Raw genomic sequence first — 19733 nt, 5'->3', positions numbered from 1 at the left:
CGATCTGAAATCTGTCATCCCCTTTAAATCTCTTCCCCTTCTTGATTATTTACCCATCGCATAGCAACGGATGGTATCCTACAGCAACTGCAGTGTTGTACACCCGCATTATGTTAGTTACTATAATAATTTGTGATTCACAAATTTTTATCAGTGGAAATCGTCAATGATTGTTCAATTGTTATAGTTCATTACAAAAAAATGAAGCTTCACAGAGTTAGTAAAAAATGTTACTTGCACTCCATACATTTATTTTTATTTTATACGTGAGTAAGTTAAGTGCCCAAGGGGATTGAAACAAATTACGATATGATTTGCTTCAATCTGAATACGTCATTCAACCGAAAAAACATTACCGTGCGTGTAATTTAGGCGTCCGTATGAATATTAATCAGGCAAATGTTCTATAAATAGACTGAAAATAATTTCAGTTTCGATTAAAGTTGGTTTCAGAATCGGATGAGTCAAATGGCATATTAGGAACGCATGAAACGTGAATCCATGTGGGACAATGCAATTAAAAAGCAGTTGTCGATATACGAGGGTTCATCAAAACGTTCAAAACTGCATTATATATCAGTGTTCATGAAACAATACCGACTTTATATTTTTTTTAAACGATTTGAAGCATAGCTAGTTGTACTTGTAATGTTTTCTCAATTTCTAAGGTACTTAACAAGTTAATTGAAAAGTCGGCCTACCATAGTAAAACACATTTTTTTTCGGCAAAATTAGTTTTTTTATTCAACATAATTCCCTTCAAGGGTGATACATTAATTATAGCCACCCTTCAACTTTTCGATACCATTTTTGTGGTATGATTTGTTCTTTGCTTCCAAATAGGCTTTAGTTTCGGCAATCATCTGTTCATTCGACAAAAATTTCTTACCAGCGAGCATTCTTTTGAGATCTGAGAACAGGAAATAGTCGCTGGGGGCCTTTAGTTTTTAGATGTACTATTTTTAGTATTGTAGTTTTTAGATTTTATTTAGATTAGAATTTTGTTGTGTATCAAAGCCCAACTGAACTAAAACTCACAGTTGATGCGGCAACATTGCGACGTTTTGACGTCACAAATTTAGATGACGTATGTACAAAATAACTTTAAATAGCGAGCATTCTTTTGAGATCTGAGAACATGAAATAGTCGCTGGGGGCCAGATATGGAGAATACGGTAGATGAGGAAGCAATTCGAAGCTCAATTCCTGGATGTTTGCCATCGTTTTCACTGACTTTCACGAATATTTCGGTATGAGAAAGCTCTGTGCAAAGTGGGTCCCGCGCGAGCTCACTTTTGATCAATAACAACGACGAGTTGGTGATTCGGAGCAGTGTTTGAAGATGATCAAGCGTAATAAACCGAGTTTTTGCGTTGATATGTGACTCACGATCACTGTGATCTTCACTCTCCATTATTTCACTCCGAAGACCAATCGATGGTCATTCGAGTGGACTGCACACGATGAACCCGCTCCAAAGCGTGGGAAAACGCAATATTCGGCTGGCAAGGTTATGGCGTCTGTATTTTTGAATGCATATGGAATAATTTTTATTGACTACCTTGAAAAAGGAAGGACCATCAACAACGACTACTACATAGCGTTATTGGAAAACGACCGCCTTTGAAGAAAAATAAAGCACTGCTTCACCAAGACAAAGCACCGTGTCATAAGTCAGCAAAAACGATGGCAGAAATTCATGAATGGGGCTTCGAATTGCTTCCTCATCCATTGTATTATATCCAGATCTGGCCCCCAGTGACTATTTCCTGTTCTCAGATCTCAAAAGAATGCTCACTGGGAAGAAGTTCTCGTCGAATGAAAAGGTGATCGCCGAAACTGAGGCCTATTTTGAAGCAAAGGGCAAATCGTACTACAAAAATGGCATCGAAAAGTTGGAGGGTCGCTATAATCGGTGTATCACCCTTGAAAGGAATTATGTTGAATAAAAAAAATTAATTTTGTCAAAAAATGTGATTTACTATGGTAGGCCGGAGACTTTTCAATTGACCTGTTATATGTTATTTATATTTCATTCTAACACACCTGCCACTGTCAAGTCCGATAATATCACAAAATATGTCTCTTTATTTTAAGGATAATATCGTTAATGTCAAGTGATACCGATTCGAAAATAAATCAGGATCAATAACAGATATCCATCCCATATATGCAAAGTTATTCGCATGGTTGCCATACCTACGAAATGTCTCTAATTTTGAGATATTTGACTTATAGCAAGGCAATGCATAATATTATAAATTCTTAACAAATTTCATAAGCACAAAGTGGTATAAGAGAGTGTGAAATTACTGCTGGCTGCTTATTTGCTTGGAAATATATTTACATGAAACGTGGAAATAATTTTTTAAATAAGTCAGTAGAAAAATAAAAAAGATATTCTTTCAATTAATTATATTTAAAGCAAATATAATAGCGAACACAATTTATTTTATCGTTATATCACCGAAATACTCCTCATTTATTTGTTTACAAATGTACTTGGCGTTCATTTGTATTTTGTGCGTCATACGCACGGAATAAAATTCGGAACAATATTGTTGAATTAACTAGAGAATTGTATAAGTATAAAGACAAGCGAATTACGTTTTCTGTGACGTGAATTACCTCTAAAAGATTTTATTAGCATTTATATATGTCATTGGGGGTCCGTAGCTCCAAACATGTAGAATCACGTAATAGTTCTAAGTATATCTCATGTATATGATTCAAAAATTTACCTCTATCCGGAATTACAATCTTCGATTTCCAATTAGAATCTCCTAACTAAAGAGTTGAAGAAAAAAAAATTTTGGTTTTTATTTTTTGTCATTCATATACATTCTAAAGCTGAATTAATAATATATGTGCTGTTTTAGTTGATCGTCTTGTGCCATTTTTCTGTTATTGTATGTATTAATTTTTTCACTATTTATATAGGTAGAACCAAAATATGAAGCGTCCTTTCGTACATAGCCCTTGATATACTATGCTCACTTTATACTCCAAGTTCGTGTGGACTGATTCACTTAATCTTCTAATTTCCAGCGCGTTGTCTATTAGTTGTATCGCTTCCACGTTGCTGCGAATTAATAAGCTTATTCCATATTTTAAGACGAAATCATGGATAAATTCGTAACTGCATTTGATTTCAAGGTCATGATGCAGTTCTTCGTTGATTAAGTACCAATAAACATTAATTAGTTATTAATTGAATAACTTTGTCTCGGCAGCGTTTTATTACTAATCAGTTTGTTGTTTTAGTGCAACCCTATAAGTTTTAAAAAGTTCTTTAATTGATTAATAAACCAATTTTGTTGATATCAGTCTGATCTGCTCTGATTTTATCACTTATTAAATGGCATAGCTTCCAATATGTCCAATGAACTGTTACCTTTCAAAAATGCTATAGTACGATTTCAGTGAAAAAGTATTACAAGTGATACGGGGCTTCAGAGACTATTTTCATATTTATTAGGAAAAATAGAAATTACTTTTTCCTCGGCCTATTATCTCTAATAAATTAGGCAATATGATTTAATTGAATGAATATGAATTAAATTTGATATTTTATAGGTAACGTTACTTTGAAGTAATGAATACGTCACTTCAGTTGCGATGAACCTGCTTCATATGTTGCTTGATATGATACGCCAATGATATGACACCTTTTAATCATAGCAAATAATTTTTTCGACCTTCATTACTTGTTTTATTATTTTTCAAAAAAGAACGAACGCCACATGTATATTTTAACATCTTTTGTGGTTTCTGTCATATGGTACAGTCACTAATGATGGTCTTAAACCAGTTGTTATTTTGGTGTTGTTATATAACACGCAAAACAATTTTTATTTTACTGTTTCGTGTCATATTAAACATAACTTTACATATTTCATCAAGACACGCGAAAACTTTGTATTGTATTGTGAGTATTCATGCTAGTGACATCTGTTGTCAAAACTCGAGAACAACATATTGTTCATATACCTTGAAATTTCATGTTCACTTGACGGCTTTTGCTAAGAAAACATTCTTTTAATTCTTAAGTAAAATGGATCAGTTACAATTTATAGCAATCTCCAGTGATGGCTTCGTTTTATTTGAACTTCCGCTTTTGAATATTCACATATTTTAGCTTTGTCATCAACATGTTTCTTATCATCGACATTAAATTCCGTAATCTTAAAAACTTAAAGCCGTTCAAGACAACTTCTTTCACTGGAATTAGAACATTCACACATCTATTTCTACTGGAGTTCCGCACGGTAGTATCTTAGGACCACTGCAATATCCGCTCTGCACTACCGATACCCCAACAACAAAACAAATAGTACATGGAACACTTGACGATGACTACCTGCCTAGAGATATAGAACAGTTACAAGTGACAGTCAACGTGATGCACAAATGGACTAGAGTCTGGAACATGCAGAAAGAAAATCAAGATACATCAAGATAATTTTACAGAGACCGAAGCAAATACTAGTTGGATGGAGCAAGGCCTGAGTTATATAATGGGCGTAAAGATAAAAGTCTATGGTTTAGCATTGTCGTGACCTTCTGAAACCTCTATTTGACATGATTTGAGTATTAAAGGACATTACTTTTAAAGACGCTATAGTACGTAGATTTAGTGAATATACTCACCATGTATTTTCAATTTTATATAAATCTTGGTGATCTTGGTATTTAGCAGTGGTGAGATATATTATGTCATAAACTAAAGATTATGATTATGATTTTAAAGAAATCCTTCTCTATTCTACGACGGTGAATTTTGAATTTACTATTGAAAAAATTCACAAGAAATTACAGTTTTTCTAGGTATTTCCCCTCACTACGCATTTTGTCCATTTCTGGAAGTTTTTTGATGCCGGTACCGAAGAATTCCTTGGGCAACTCGGACAGCCATGTGCAGATGAACTCCTCTACCTACTGTCGGTATTGAATCTTTGACCTTCGAGAGCTTCCTTCGGTAGCCCAAACATGTGGTAGTCGCAGGGTGATAAATCCGGACTGTAGGGGGGGTGTTCCAGTATCTCCCACTCTAATTCCGATATTGTATCGAGCGTGAGACGCACGGTATCGCGCGCCTTCGTGCTGGAATGCTTCTCCGTTTCGAGCGATAAGTAGGTTTCACGTGAAAACACACAAAAAACAGAAGGTTAGAGTAGTATGCATCATTAATGGTACATTGGGTGCGCAGGAAACCGACGTAGAGCACGCCCGCTACGGCGGTCGGCACTTGACGTTCACTCATGGTCACAGCTATCACATACTCAAGCCACGGCTTTCAAAACATACATGCGCCATCTACAGCGTTTGTCTCCATCATATTTGAACCACCCTCCTATGTTCAATTTATAATTTAACATGTTGAGGATTACTCATTATATCCCAGAGGTACTGTTAGAATCCATAGGATATCCATAGATTCTATTAAGCATAGAAAATGTGAAAATGTTGTTCCTGTTCGCTTTCTATACTCTCTGTCTCTTTTTTGGCGCGTTCGAAAGCGATGAGCCAAAGTTGCCAATGCCAGTTCCCCAACAATCCACGCCAAATTCTCCAAATTGAGAGCTATTTTTGAGATTGAACATTTGCTAATTCCCCACAAATTTCACTCAAAATTATTTTAAGAAACGAATGAAAGTCTCAACCGTTTGTATTGTCAAAGATTTATGAAGCACCGTACTGGTACCGGTTTTTACCAGAATTTACAGCGGAAATAAAATGGTGTAAAGGATCGCTTGGTAGTAACTCACGTAATAATATATCATTAAAATCGTGTCAAAATGTACAACAACATTTTATAGAGTTCTAATATGGTATTGAAATATGGAGCGTCGGTCGGTATCCATAAATAGCGTCTGCTTGGAAATAATTATGTAGGTATTTATAGTTCTTGTAGAAGTGTTCAGACCCGGGCTATCGATATTATATTTACGATGAGATGTAAAAATTCCCGCATTATCCCTGCCTGCTTATGATGCCGATCAACATGATTCCCAGTAGGTTAGGGAATTTTCCACAAGCTGGCAACACTGCGCAGAACAAATACTGATTAAATATAATGAGGGCTGAACAATGTAAATATAATGTTAATTTTCCGCTTATGTCCTTTCAGTTATCATAAATGTTGTAATAAAAAATACACTTGCATTCCATCAACTACGAGTATATTCTAGTTCGACATCATCTAAAGCAAATAATGTTAGTGTATGCAGGATCAAATCTAACTTGTACCGATTATTATCAATACATTTTTCTTGCAGTGAGAAAATGGTAATAATAAATCATAATAATACAAGTTGCAGAAATACTTAAAACATAAAAAAAATCAAACAGTACCTTATTGTGTAATTCGTGAACATCCTCCTCTAACGAAGCATCCGAATACATGTCATCGGTTGTGTCGCAGGTACTACTTCTGCCCGACGAGTTGAAGCTGGAACTTCGGTACAGCTGACTGGCTAGCGCGGTGGAACTTAGAGCTTGATTTTTTCTTCCGTTGCTATAAAATATACATTATCAACGTCAGTCGCGTCTCCGCACGTCTGAACTTACTGTCTGAATGATCCCCATCTCCTGTTCGAGAGGGCCTCGGGATTGTTCGACGGAGTCCTTCTCAGGCTGGTCCTCAACCAAGTGTTCCTGTTGATTCCGGACGGACTTTTTAGTTCGTTAATACTGAAACCAAAGAGAGAATTAATACTCGATTGTTTAAGATTGTCGAACTCGATTGTTTGATGGTATGGAATAAATCGTAGTTAACCATGAAGGCGATGTAGAGGAAAATTAGACAATAGTGTCATTGTGTGAAGTAATATCAGTCCTCGATTGGTTTAATTTATTTATGGTAATTTGTTAATTGCACTTAAAATTTTTAGGTTAAAAATATTCAAGGTTTGATCCTAAAAATTACATTATGGTATACGAAGGTTGTTCTTATCGCATGAAGAAAGAAGCTCGTGTCAATTGTTGCAAAGACACAGGCCAAGAAATACAATCGTGGTGCATGAAAAGCTGTGTATAATATCTACACGGGGGACGAATATTGTATCAGTTTCAAACAAAACAATAATTCAGTGTATGGGTCTTTCAAGACGAGCCAAATCCGACAAGTGATTGGTGTCTGTCTCTTCGGAATAACTGAACATGTGGTAACCGTGCCGTTAGAGCAATGTGGATTCTGAATGGTATACAACCATATTTATATCAGAAGTGCTTAGTGAAAGACGAAAGAAGAAAAGGCAACGAAATATCGTTCTTTATCATGACGATTCAAGCTCTCACACATCGATTGAAACAACCACCTGTAGGTCTGGCTAAATGGTCGAACCAATTGGAATTAGAACTAACCAATAAATGGCGTAACTGATTGCGTCTTTCGGTCCCTGATGAAGTCGTTGATGCATTCGAAACGATGTTTTTAGAGGTACTTCAATAAGAATGGAAACAGTGTTTGGTTTAAGCCAAATGGAGAATACTTCGATCAACCACAAAGTCACTTCGTTAATAAATTATTAAGATCTTTTCATTATTAGGTTCAAAATATAATTAGCAACACTCATATATGTGACGACGAGACTGATTTTACGACGGTAGTTACTATTAACTATGTAACATCGACCTTTTGGTAGCACTGTCAAAGATATTTCCATCTGCATTTTAAAATTATCATCATACTATGTTGAAAACCAGAATCTTTTTTAATTTGAAGCACCAGAGTTGGAAATATATGGTAACCATATTTCAACAACAAAAGCCAGCCAACATTTTGAAAACGGTTTGTTTAATATTATTGGCAAACAATGTGCTGGCCAGTTAAGAAAAACAAAACAAAAACATAGCAAATTATTAAGTTCAAATCAAACGGCGATTGATTTCGCAGCATGACAACCTTCAGTTACTCATAGCAATTCATGAAAATCTAATTTAAATTGTTTAATGTGTTGTATTCATCAGATGTTTCATTTTCGAATAGCACTTCTTATTATCGATGTTTTACGAGGGTCACTATTTATATTTCGGGAATAGGAAAAAAACAAATAGTTAAGCTGCGAATATATTTTTATAGTTTTTCAAAGTACTCGCCACGATGATCGATACACTTTTGCATACGCTTAAACCAATTTTCAAAACGTTTATTCGTACAGTCTGGAATCATTTGGTATTTGAGTAACCCTGAAAAGAATACCAATTGCCATTTAAAATATATTGTTTTCTTCATATGTATTCTGTTTAGATGTTTTTGTAAAGTATCTCTGGTCCAACTTAGGTATCTCCATTGATCTTTTCACGAAGAACCTTTCTAATAAACATTTCAAAAACACAAAACCTGGTTGCCTGCAAAAGAAATGAGACATTTTTCATGTAACTACACAGGTCTTCCTAAGCAGATGGATCGTGAGCATGTCTCGTTTAACTGGCTCCTCTTGGACAAATGTTACAAACTGACTAACACAACTAGTAAACTAACAGCTGAATTGTTATTATCATAAAAAAATCTGCAGTTCATTATGTAAACATCGTTAAAATATATTGCAATTTTAACTCGAGTAATTTTAACCTCGTGGGAATATTTAAAACAGAAAAATATACCGACCTTTGAAAGGCTCAACAGACGTATGATTACAGATGGTTCAATATCAACAGACGTATGGTTCTGTACGTATATGTATGTAATATATAATATGTGATATATATATATATATATATATATATATATATGTATATATATATATATATATATATATATATATATATATATATATATATATATATATATATATATATCAATCAAAATATTAACGATAACTTGCTACAACGTGTCGAAAATACAGTGTCGGCACTTCCTCTTTAGCATTTAACCAATCAATCGAATTTGCAGGTTCTTTAATAGTTGGTTAAAATGATAGTTACAGCTGTATTTTAACCATAATGTAATACTGTAACTAATACTATAATTATGCATACTATATTCCACAATAAAGCTTCAAATTTACAAAAAAATATTCCCTCAAAATTAATTCCCAATCCTGATACTATAGGAAGTAAGTGTAGTAAATCTATAAATATATACAGATAGACCAAACATTAAAGGGTAAAAAATATCAAATTTTATTAATCAAGTCTATTTCTAGAGGAAACCAAAGAATTTTACTATAAATACCTAATGGGGTGGAAACAAATATATAACATATAAAGAGCGAAGGAAGAGATTAACAAAACATGCCAAGAATATTATTCTCAACGTGATCTAGTTAAACAATGTTAAACAAAGGCAAACGAATTTATTATATAGAGATAAAAAAAACTATTTTCACTCAACATAACACATAACTCAATAAGTATCTGGCTGAAGACACACACAAAAATGTTGATTTTATTGCATACCAAAATATGTTTTTTTAGAAATTGGAGTTATTTCATCAACATACTTTCCTTTCAAAGTAACACATTCATATCAACAATCTCTGTATAACTCTTTTTTCTTATGAGCCTTGTGGTTTAATTTTGGAGTATTCATTGACCATCTTATCCACAGAATGTGTTCTATTTCAACGAGTAAATTGACATCGTTAAGGGAAGTCTTAGGATAGAAAATTATCGTTCGATTTTTTGTGAACCTTTTTTACCGATTCTAAAATTTCAGCATAAAACTGTTACGTTTAACTGCTCTAACAGTATCCTAGTCGAAAAAGAATCACCGACTCTGACTTGGAATGATTGGTGTTCTAATCGTGAATGCATCACGGTTACAAGATCACGGGGTATATCAACGTTTAATACCTTGAAAATTAGACTATGATGCCTTATTTTTAAAATTGTAGTTTATTTCAGCTACAAACTCAGCAGCTTGATGGACTGACGAGTATTTAGCTGGAAATCCAAATGAGGAAGACTCAAGAAATGTGTAGCTGACGAAGCTAAAATCAATAAAATTAGAAGCACATGATGATACAACACAAGTGGAAAATAAAAAATAATTGTTAATAATGTTGCTAAAATATTTTAGCGATTTAATTTTACTTTTTAGGTTTTCACTAGTTTTGTTGTTGCTTTGAATGTATGGTGATGCTGCCCCTTGCTTGGTTGTATATATATATATATATATATATATATATATATATATATATATATATATATATATATATATATATATATATATATGTATATATATATATATTTAAAAGGCTTTTTAAAGTAAAAAATAATCATAGGTAGTTTCCACTAGAATCCCGAAATATAAAAGAAATCACCGTCGTATATTAAATTGTATCCGTATGAATGTATAGTAACATATAATTCAATATCGTAATTCCATTGCATATAATTCCACATATCGTAATGAAATACATAGTCAAGTGCATTTAAAAATAGTTATATAAGAAATCAAGGAAATTTCATTGAAGACAACCAACCGTACGTATTCTACATTCTTTCACCTTGGAGTTTCCCGTCCTCTTATTCTTTACGACTCTTCGAGACTTTGCACGACGTTTACGTGCAACAACAATATTTATAAATTGCTGCTTTTATTCAACACCGTAAGTTTTTTTGTACCGCAAAAAATACCCGTAAACAACTTTAAAGAATAAATCATTGTTATTTTTATCGTAAGATTGTTCATTTATTATCAGCGTTTGCATTGTTTCAAGCCTTGTTGACGATAAAAGTATGTAACTTCGACGTTGTTTTTTGGTTTCTAGAATAGGACATTTTTACAAAAAACTCACTACTATAGGCAACTGGCTTTTAATGTTTAAATACTTTTGGTGGGCTCGGTTGTTAGGGACCAGACATTCATTACGCAAGACTTTTTTTGGGGTGGGGGTGCCGTGTGGTGTCGATCACGTCTTATTTTCACTTAAAAGGGGATGAGAGAGAGAAAATTACCAATGTTCAGTTTAAATTGGCGACTCCTACACGTTTCCATTGATCTTTTATGAATATTATTCCCAAAGAACATTTTAACAAAGACAACAGAAACAAATGACACCTTTGTGTACAGACTATTTCAAAAGGTTGGAAACTGCGTTCTTCACCTGCCCACTCTTATAGACTGCTTAACACATTTAGGAAGCTAACATTTTAACTCAAAAGCAAAGTCAATATTATTTTAAAGCACCTACAAAATACATCATAATTGTTATAGACTCTCTTTACATTCCCCTTCTGTCCCTCCTACACATCTCCATTGATCATGAATAATGTTCCCTTTTTTGGCAGAGACAACAGAAAGAAATGATATTTATTAAAAGAAAATATGTCTCATTCCCTCTCTTGGATTGCTCTTATATATTGCTTAATACAATTAGGAAACCAGCAATAGAATTGTTAGTATTAAAATAATTCAAGATTATCTGGAATCACCATCAAAATACATCATAATTGTTGTATTTTTCACTTATTTTCACTTAAAAGGGGATGAGAGAGAGACAATTACCAATGCTCAGTTTAAATTGGCGCCTCCTACACGTTTCCATTGATCTTTTAAGAATATTATTCCCAAAGAACATTATAACAAAGACAACGGAAACAAATGACACCTTTGTGTACAGACTATTTCAAAAGGTTGGAAAGTGCGTTCTTCACCTGCCCACTTTTATAGATTGCTTAACACATTTAGGAAGCTAACATTTTAACTCAAAAGCAAACTCAATATTATTTTGAAGCACCTACAAAATGCTCCATAATTGTTATAGACTCTCTTTACATTCCCCTTCTGTCCCTCCTACACATCTCCATTGATCATGAATAATGTTCCCTTTTTTGGCAGAGACAACAGAAAGAAATGATATTTATTAAAAGAAAATATGTCTCATTCCCTCTCTTGGATTGCTCTTATATATTGCTTAATAAGATTAGGAAACTAGCAGTAGAATTGTTAGTATTAAAATAATTCAAGATTATCTGGAATCACCATCAAAATACATCATAATTGTTGTATTTTTCACTTATTTTCACTTAAAAGGGGATGAGAGAGAGAAAATTACCAATGCTCAGTTTAAATTGGCGCCTCCTACACGTTTCCATTGATCTTTTAAGAATATTATTCCCAAAGAACATTATAACAAAGACAACGGAAACAAATGACACCTTTGTGTACAGACTATTTCAAAAGGTTGGAAAGTGCGTTCTTCACCTGCCCACTCTTATAGACTGCTTAACACATTTAGGAAGCTAACATTTTAACTCAAAAGCAAACTCAATATTATTTTGAAGCACCTACAAAATGCATCATAATTGTTATAGACTCTCTTTACATTCCCCTTCTGTCCCTCCTACACATCTCCATTGATCATGAATAATGTTCCCTTTTTTGGCAGAGACAACAGAAAGAAATGATATTTATTAAAAGAAAATATGTCTCATTCCCTCTCTTGGATTGCTCTTATATATTGCTTAATACAATTAGGAAACTAGCAGTAGAATTGTTAGTATTAAAATAATTCAAGATTATCTGGAATCACCATCAAAATACATCATAATTGTTATAGATTCTTTACATTTCCTCCCTGTCCCTCCTGCGTATCTGCGAAGATGTTGTTTCATGAATAATATTCTCAAGGAATACTTTAACAGAAATTACATATTTTCTATGCAAACTATTGTAGACTATTACAAAAATTTTAGGACGGAATCTTCTTCACTTGCCTACTCTTAGAAAATTCTTATAGACTGCTTAATACATTTAGGAAACTAATACTGGAAATCATGAAGCATGACTGGGATTATTTTCCATGTCGGATTATGCACTCTTACTTAGGAAAATCACAAACATAAATTTACGACCATGCCCCATATCATCTTTTTGTTCTTGAGCTGAGATAACCTATCTCTTATTCCTTTTTCTGTGATTTTAATCAATAGAACAATATTTAAAAAATATGTATTATTAGATAGACAGATTAGGTTATAGATTTTATATACATTTTTAAATTCATCTACATTTTCGACAATTTTGTATTTCTACATTGAATCAGAATATTATAAGGAAAATGATTGGATCGAAATACCATGAGACAAATCTAATAAAGACTAAAACTTGGCTATACAATGATTGAATTGCTTCTTCAGGAAGCATGAACGAGGAAATGTCCATTTTACGTTTTTCATAACCCTTTTTTCTACAGATAAGCACACACACATTTTTATCCATATAAAACTTTGCTGAAGTACACCATTATCCTCTTTACACCATTTGGTTTTACCCATTACCACATTTTACACTATTATCATATTTGAATACCACTTTTATTTTTAGTTCTACATACTTGATCTCCAACTAATCTGTGGAATAGGATTCAAAATTTCTAAATACTCTATAAATATGTTTGGAAAACTCTTGAGGATTGTGATTTATAAACCAAATATAACTCTCTCCACTCCTTGATGTGCTGTAGATTCCTTTGCTTTTCCTGTCTTAACGAATAAAACTCAGTTACGTTACGTAAGATACGTAACAATGTAACTGAGTCTTGTAAATCGAATCTTTTAATATGTCCATGTTTGTTGTTTTCAAGTAGATCTAGATATGCTCAAATATGTTATTCGTTCATCCTTCATTATATTTCACTATTTCTCTTGGTCTATGACAGGTTTCCAAATACAATGTGTTCTAGAATTTGAATATCTCTTTCAACAAATATGTTACAATGTTTCTACAATTTATAGGACATTTGGATGTTGAGCAGGTATATCCCATCGCATCAACTATTTGAACTTTTGTGTTGGGATAAACAGGCATTTCTTTGAAGACATCAGATATATCTTCATCAAATATAAAAAGGCGAAATATACAGTATTTTTGTTTTAAATGTATAGTCGAATTATTTTAAATTGTAACATGTGGAATATTTTCATTAAAAAAAGCTTAATGTTGCTTTTGTTCAAGCATTATTATCTTAATCCTCTGAATCGCCTTATCATTATCCACACATTATTATGACATTCAGTTATCAATGCATTACAATTATATATAATATTTAAGAATTTTATTTATAGACGTTATAATAAAATTATGTATAAAACAGAGTACATTTTTGATATATATATATATATATATATATATATATATATATATATATAATATACAATATATAATATACAATATATAATATACAATATATATAATACACGAATTTCTGATACTAAGTGAAGAGAAATGATTGCAATATACCATGTTAAAAAAATTATAAACTATAACTATATCAAATATACGGATTATTATTTAATTTTTTATTTTTTAACATCTATAAGAAATAAAATGATTGTTTCTAGTCAAAACATAAAACCGATAAAGTCTTATCCAATTTTGCGGCCATGAAAGGAAGTATAAAAATGTTTAAAAACATGGCGAATGCGCCGTGATATATTATATACGAAAAGAAATATATTTGCATAAAATATGGATATTACTTTTTAAATTCAAAACCGAGGAAGTCGGTGTAAGTACAAGGAGAAACCCTACTGCGACGATAACGCACTCTTCGGTTAAGTGGCAAGTAATGTTTAATGGTGTTATTAGATATTCTGTAAATACTTTGAAATAAGATACTATTAACAGAAAGTTCACTTAATTTATTGACCGATCAGTGTTTGGTGTGTCTGAAGTGTCCCCAAACACCTAATATATTTTCAAAACTATAGACGATGGACTAGAAACCGAAACAAAATGTAGAGCCTAGAATCACCATATACCATGTGTACCGGAAAGTCATTACCGGTTTTTTCAATAGATGTCGCTAGACTCAAGTATGTAATGTTATGATTTGACACATATGTCATTTTATTCTACTGACATCAATCTTCTGTTATTTTTTACGAAAGTAACGTTTTTGAAAATGTTAAGTTTCGTGCATTTTTTCTTATTTAATCAAAAAAAGTCCCAAAAAGTCATCGTTTGCTGATGAAAACCTACGGTGAACCTACTCTAACCTTAAAATCATGTGAGGCGTGAATTTCGAAAATTCAAAAGTGCTGATATCGATGCGCAAGATAAAAAACATTCTGGTGGACCGAAAACATTTGAAGATTTGAAACTGGTAGAGTTATTGGATGAAGACCCAATTCAAACACAGAAAGAATGGGCAGAAACGTTAAATGTGACCCAAGAAATGATTGGCGACCGATTAAGAGTGATGGGGAAATCCAAAAGATGAGAGGATGAGTGCCACATCAATTGAATTACTCGCAAATGGAAAATTGAAAAATCGCTCGTGAAATGTTGCTTCAAAGGTATGATCGGAAATTATTTATGCATCGAATAAGGCGGGTGATGTAAAGTGAATTTATTTTGAAAATCGTATCTTCTGTATACGGCTGATCTGCCCACTACAAAAATTACTACTGTGGGAACATATGCAGACGATACAGCACTTAGCATCCCATGAAGACCCAGTCACAGCATCAATAAACCTACAAACCCACCTGGAGCAAATACAATTATGGCTGAAGACATGGCACATTAAAGCCAATGAAACAAAATCCACGCCTATAACGTTTACCCTGCGTAGAAGAACATGTCCACCAGTGAATATCAATCATCGTCAACTTCCCCACGCAGAGCATGTTAAATATCTTGGTATGCACTTAGATCGACACCTAACCTGGAAGAAGCACATACTCTCTAAACGGAAACAACTTGGACTAAAATTATATCAAATCTATTGGCTCATCGGGCGCAAATCCAAGTTATCATTAGATAAAAAGGTATTGTATGAGTCTATACTCAAGCCCATTTGGGCATATGGAATCCAACTATGGGGTACCGCTAGCAAATCTAATATATCCATCATTCAACGGTTCCAAAATAAGGTGTTGCGTGCCATTGTTGGTGCTCCGTACTATATTTCAAATAAAGTGATACAACGCGATATTCCTCTAGAACCTATAACGAGTGTAATTCAACGTGTTTGTGTGAAGTACTTCGAAAAAGTGTCAGTGCATCTCAATGTACTCGCGAATCAGCTAAATATGCGACGTGATAGTGAAGTGCGTAGACTAAAACGTTTAACACCACTTGATCTGATTACTGGACATATGTAGACTTTAGAATAAGACTAATTAATTAAGATAATATTTTATACAGAATATTGCTTAATGAAATGAATTTCTATATGCCATGTATATATAATATAGACATAAGAAATACTTATTGCCAACAGGGCAGATTGTGGACTCACGAAGAGTAATAAAAAAAAAATTGAAAATCCTTAGCGCAAAAAAATCATGGTTATCATCTGGAGAAGCCGACTGATCGACTCCAAGGCAAACAGTGGTGAGACCAGAGTGGCGTGGTGTTTCACGAGCGGTTGAAACCTGGTGAAACAGTTAATAGTGATCGCTACCGATAACAAATGATCAATTTGAACCATACTGACTGTGGGTATCTGAAGGTCTCGATGTAGGTAATCAGTCCTGTAGTATGTGAGTGCACCCACAATACCTCTCAGGACCATAATTGAACTCCGTATGTCCGTCCGTAGCAATTTATTATGTACTGATAATTCTGATTGTCTTCCAATTAGCCAATAAATTTTCATATATTTTAATTCCAGTTCTTTTCTTCCCTTCTTTATACGTTTCTTCCAGCAAAGTTTTGCATCAAGATTCATTCCGAGATATTTAGCGTTGTTGCTATATGGAATGATGAGTATTATTTAATGTTATTGGTGCTTGTACGGTCTGATTGTTGGTGAACTGCACATGCACAGATTTACTTTTGTTAATTTTTATTTTCCAAGCTTGTGTCCAATTATTTATTTTGTCACTTGCCTGTTGTAATTTTTGTGTGGCTTCTTCACTATTGTCTCCGACAGCTATATAATCGCAATAACATCAGCAAATGTAGGCATCGTAATATTCTCCATTTGTGGTATATCATAAGTGTAGAGCAAATAAAGCATTGGCTCCAGTACACTTCCTTGTGGTACACCTGCTTTAGCTTCGTTTATTGTAGAGTAAGCTTCTTCTTGTTTAACTTTAAACATTCTGGCTGTAATGTACGATTTTAGTGTTCGGTGTGTTGTGTTGGTAACATTTCTTGTAGTTTATGAACAATGCCTTCACTCCAAACCTTATCGAAGGCTTGTGCTACATCTAAGAATATGGCTAAGCGTATTTTTCACTTTTGTAGGATTTTTCAATAACATGTGGACCAAACTGGTGTGTTGATATTAGGTTCTTTCTCTCTATGACCATCTACAAATAATTCAAAATATATAGTATAAAAGGGTAAAAGAAGAAACAAAACTGACAAAATATAAAGTAAAATAAAAATAAAGCTATACGGATTAAGGTCGATGTCATATAATATTACAGCCAATAAAATAAATGGGGTTATTTCCCTATCTAAACTAACACGTACAAAAATGCTGCATAATAAAAAAGTCAAGGTTAAATTATTACAAATTCGAGACATTAATCCATTATAAAATTAACAACATTTTTTCCAGGCACCCAAATTAAATTTTCTATTTATAATTTCAAAATTATTCTAAATTGTTTATGTGTATAAACAGCGAGCGTTCTCTCTTCTACTATTATTTAAATTAAATCCGATTTGAACTGAATCATGTCGCTCATAGTTGCATTGTTTTCGCGGCCTTTCGTAACATATCGTTCTGCATAAGTGAGTCAGTGATTTATTCGTGGCAAAATAGAAAAGAGTTTTTATCTCCGACTGCAGCGGCCACCGAATTCGGGCGAAAGTGGTGCCTAGAGGCTTTGCTTTCATGAAAATTCCGTTTAGCAATTAAAATAACGTTCATATTTCGGGTGGGTTTGATTGTAACAATAAATTTTTGAATGAACGGTATAATTAGTTACACTATCCTTTGCACATTCTCTGTAAAAAGTGTCCGGTATTATTATGTGCTTTGTTATGTTATTGTTGCTTGTACGGTATGATTGTAGGTGAACTGCACATGTACAGATTTACTTTCATTAATTTTTATTTTCCTAGCTTGTGTCCAATTATTTATATTGTCACTTGCCTGTTGTAATTTTCGTGAGGCTTCTCAACTATAGTCGCCGACAGGTTTAATCGCAGTATCATCAGCAAATGTAGCCATCGTAATATTGTCCATTTGTGGTATATCACAAGTGTAGAATAGATAAAGCACTGGCCCCAGTACACTTCCTTAAAGTACACCTGCTTTGGCTTCTTCTTGTCTGACTCTTGTGTGTTGTTTTGGTAACATTTTCTGGAGTTTATGAACAAGGCCTTCATGCCAAACCTTATCGAAGGCTTATACTACATCTAAGAATATAGCTTGGCCTATTTTTTTACTTTCGTAGACTTTTTCAATAACATCTGTTATGCTGTGGATCTGATCAATTGTTGAATGCTTGTTAATAAACACAAACTGGTGTGTTAGTATTAGGTTTTTTCTCTCTATGATCGGTTTTATTCTTTTCAACAGGAGTTTTTCAAAATCCTTAGATATTACTGGCAGCAGTAATATAGATCGATAGGCTTTAATTTCGTTTGGTGACTTCCTAGGTTTGGGGATCATTATAATTTCCGCCATCTTCCAAATGCCTGGGACACGTTTTAATCTAAATGCTGTATTGATCCAGTTGATGAGTTTTATAATTCCCTTTCTTGTTAGTTTGATATTTATTACTGCATATTCGAAATAAAAAAGTAATCAACTATAAAGAACCATAAAACACGTAAAATAATAGTTATTCAATGAAACAGACGCTAGTTATGGAAAGCTCAAAATTGCACCTTCGATATTCATTACTTCTGTTGTTTGATTTGAAGGCATCTGCTGTCGAAGCCCTTCAAACACTTGTAGATATTTATGGCGATGCTGTTTTGTCATAGTCGAATTGTCTGTTTTGGTTTAAACGTTTTAAAAGTAGTAATTTTTATGTCAATGTCAATGCAGGTCCAGGAGGAATAAAAAGTCGGTGAAGACAATTAATTATTAATATTGGAAGATTTATTGGGTGAAAACTAAGCTTAAACTCTCAAAATAGTTTTAGATAACCTAGCAGTTAATATAGCAAAAAAAATTGGAATAATAAATTCGGAATACTGTTATATATAAAGGATGTATAATCGTATTATTTTTAACTATATGGTTAAACTATATTAATATTTATAAAAGTGTGGTTTCGTAATACAATTGTTCATGTAAATTCGACAAATATATCAATTATTAATACAAGCACGTAATATCGTGTCATTCGTATACTTTGTTTTGAAAATTCCCGGAGAATATAATTTTAAAATAATATTATAAATTAATCGACTATTTTACAATAAATATGACCAAGAAATCGTAAAAACAATGGAATCAATAATTGTGCTGTTTATTTTCAGTTCGTTAAATACTCTTTACATATTCTTGTACATTGATATTATCTAGTCGGTCAACAACTGAATGGTCTCTGGGGCTTTTTACAGCAGATTTTCACATTAGAAATAAAGGTTAAATGGATATTTATTTTATTGAGAATCAAAATAGCTTATGAACTACAAGACTTATTGTTGAAATCCCAGCTCAAGCTCTTGTAGAACTTTCAGACAGCTTATAAACTGACGAATAAATTGTTTCCAGTTTGTTTGCGATAGAAAAGGTCCCAAAGGTCCCAATTGACTGAAAATGCCAATTCGACCAATTTCAACATGAGTTTTCTGTGGTGTATTTTTCATGTACTTATCAGACATAGCGCCTTCGCATTACCAGTTATTCAGACCGATGAAA

The 19733-nt window shown here is 33.1% G+C and overlaps 1 protein-coding gene across 3 annotated transcripts in view; it reads right to left on the bottom strand.

Moving 5' to 3' along the window:
• nuf (rab11 family-interacting protein nuf) overlaps positions 1-19733 on the bottom strand; it is a 97214-nt gene that overhangs the window by 28151 nt on the left and 49330 nt on the right. For all 3 annotated transcript variants that reach the window (XM_076416649.1, XM_076416651.1, XM_076416650.1), the window contains exons 3-4: positions 6571-6693; positions 6355-6517 (exon numbers count right to left, since the gene is read on the bottom strand). In XM_076416649.1, the coding sequence (XP_076272764.1) occupies positions 6355-6517; positions 6571-6693 (286 nt within the window). The remainder of the gene's footprint in view (positions 1-6354; positions 6518-6570; positions 6694-19733) is intronic.

Source organism: Rhynchophorus ferrugineus, unplaced genomic scaffold, assembly GCF_030347505.1.
Source record: "Rhynchophorus ferrugineus isolate W39M unplaced genomic scaffold, kcgeb_rfMv2 rfM10, whole genome shotgun sequence".
NCBI classification, from domain to species: Eukaryota; Metazoa; Arthropoda; class Insecta; order Coleoptera; family Curculionidae; genus Rhynchophorus; species Rhynchophorus ferrugineus.
This window is presented reverse-complemented; position numbering and strand designations above follow the sequence as displayed.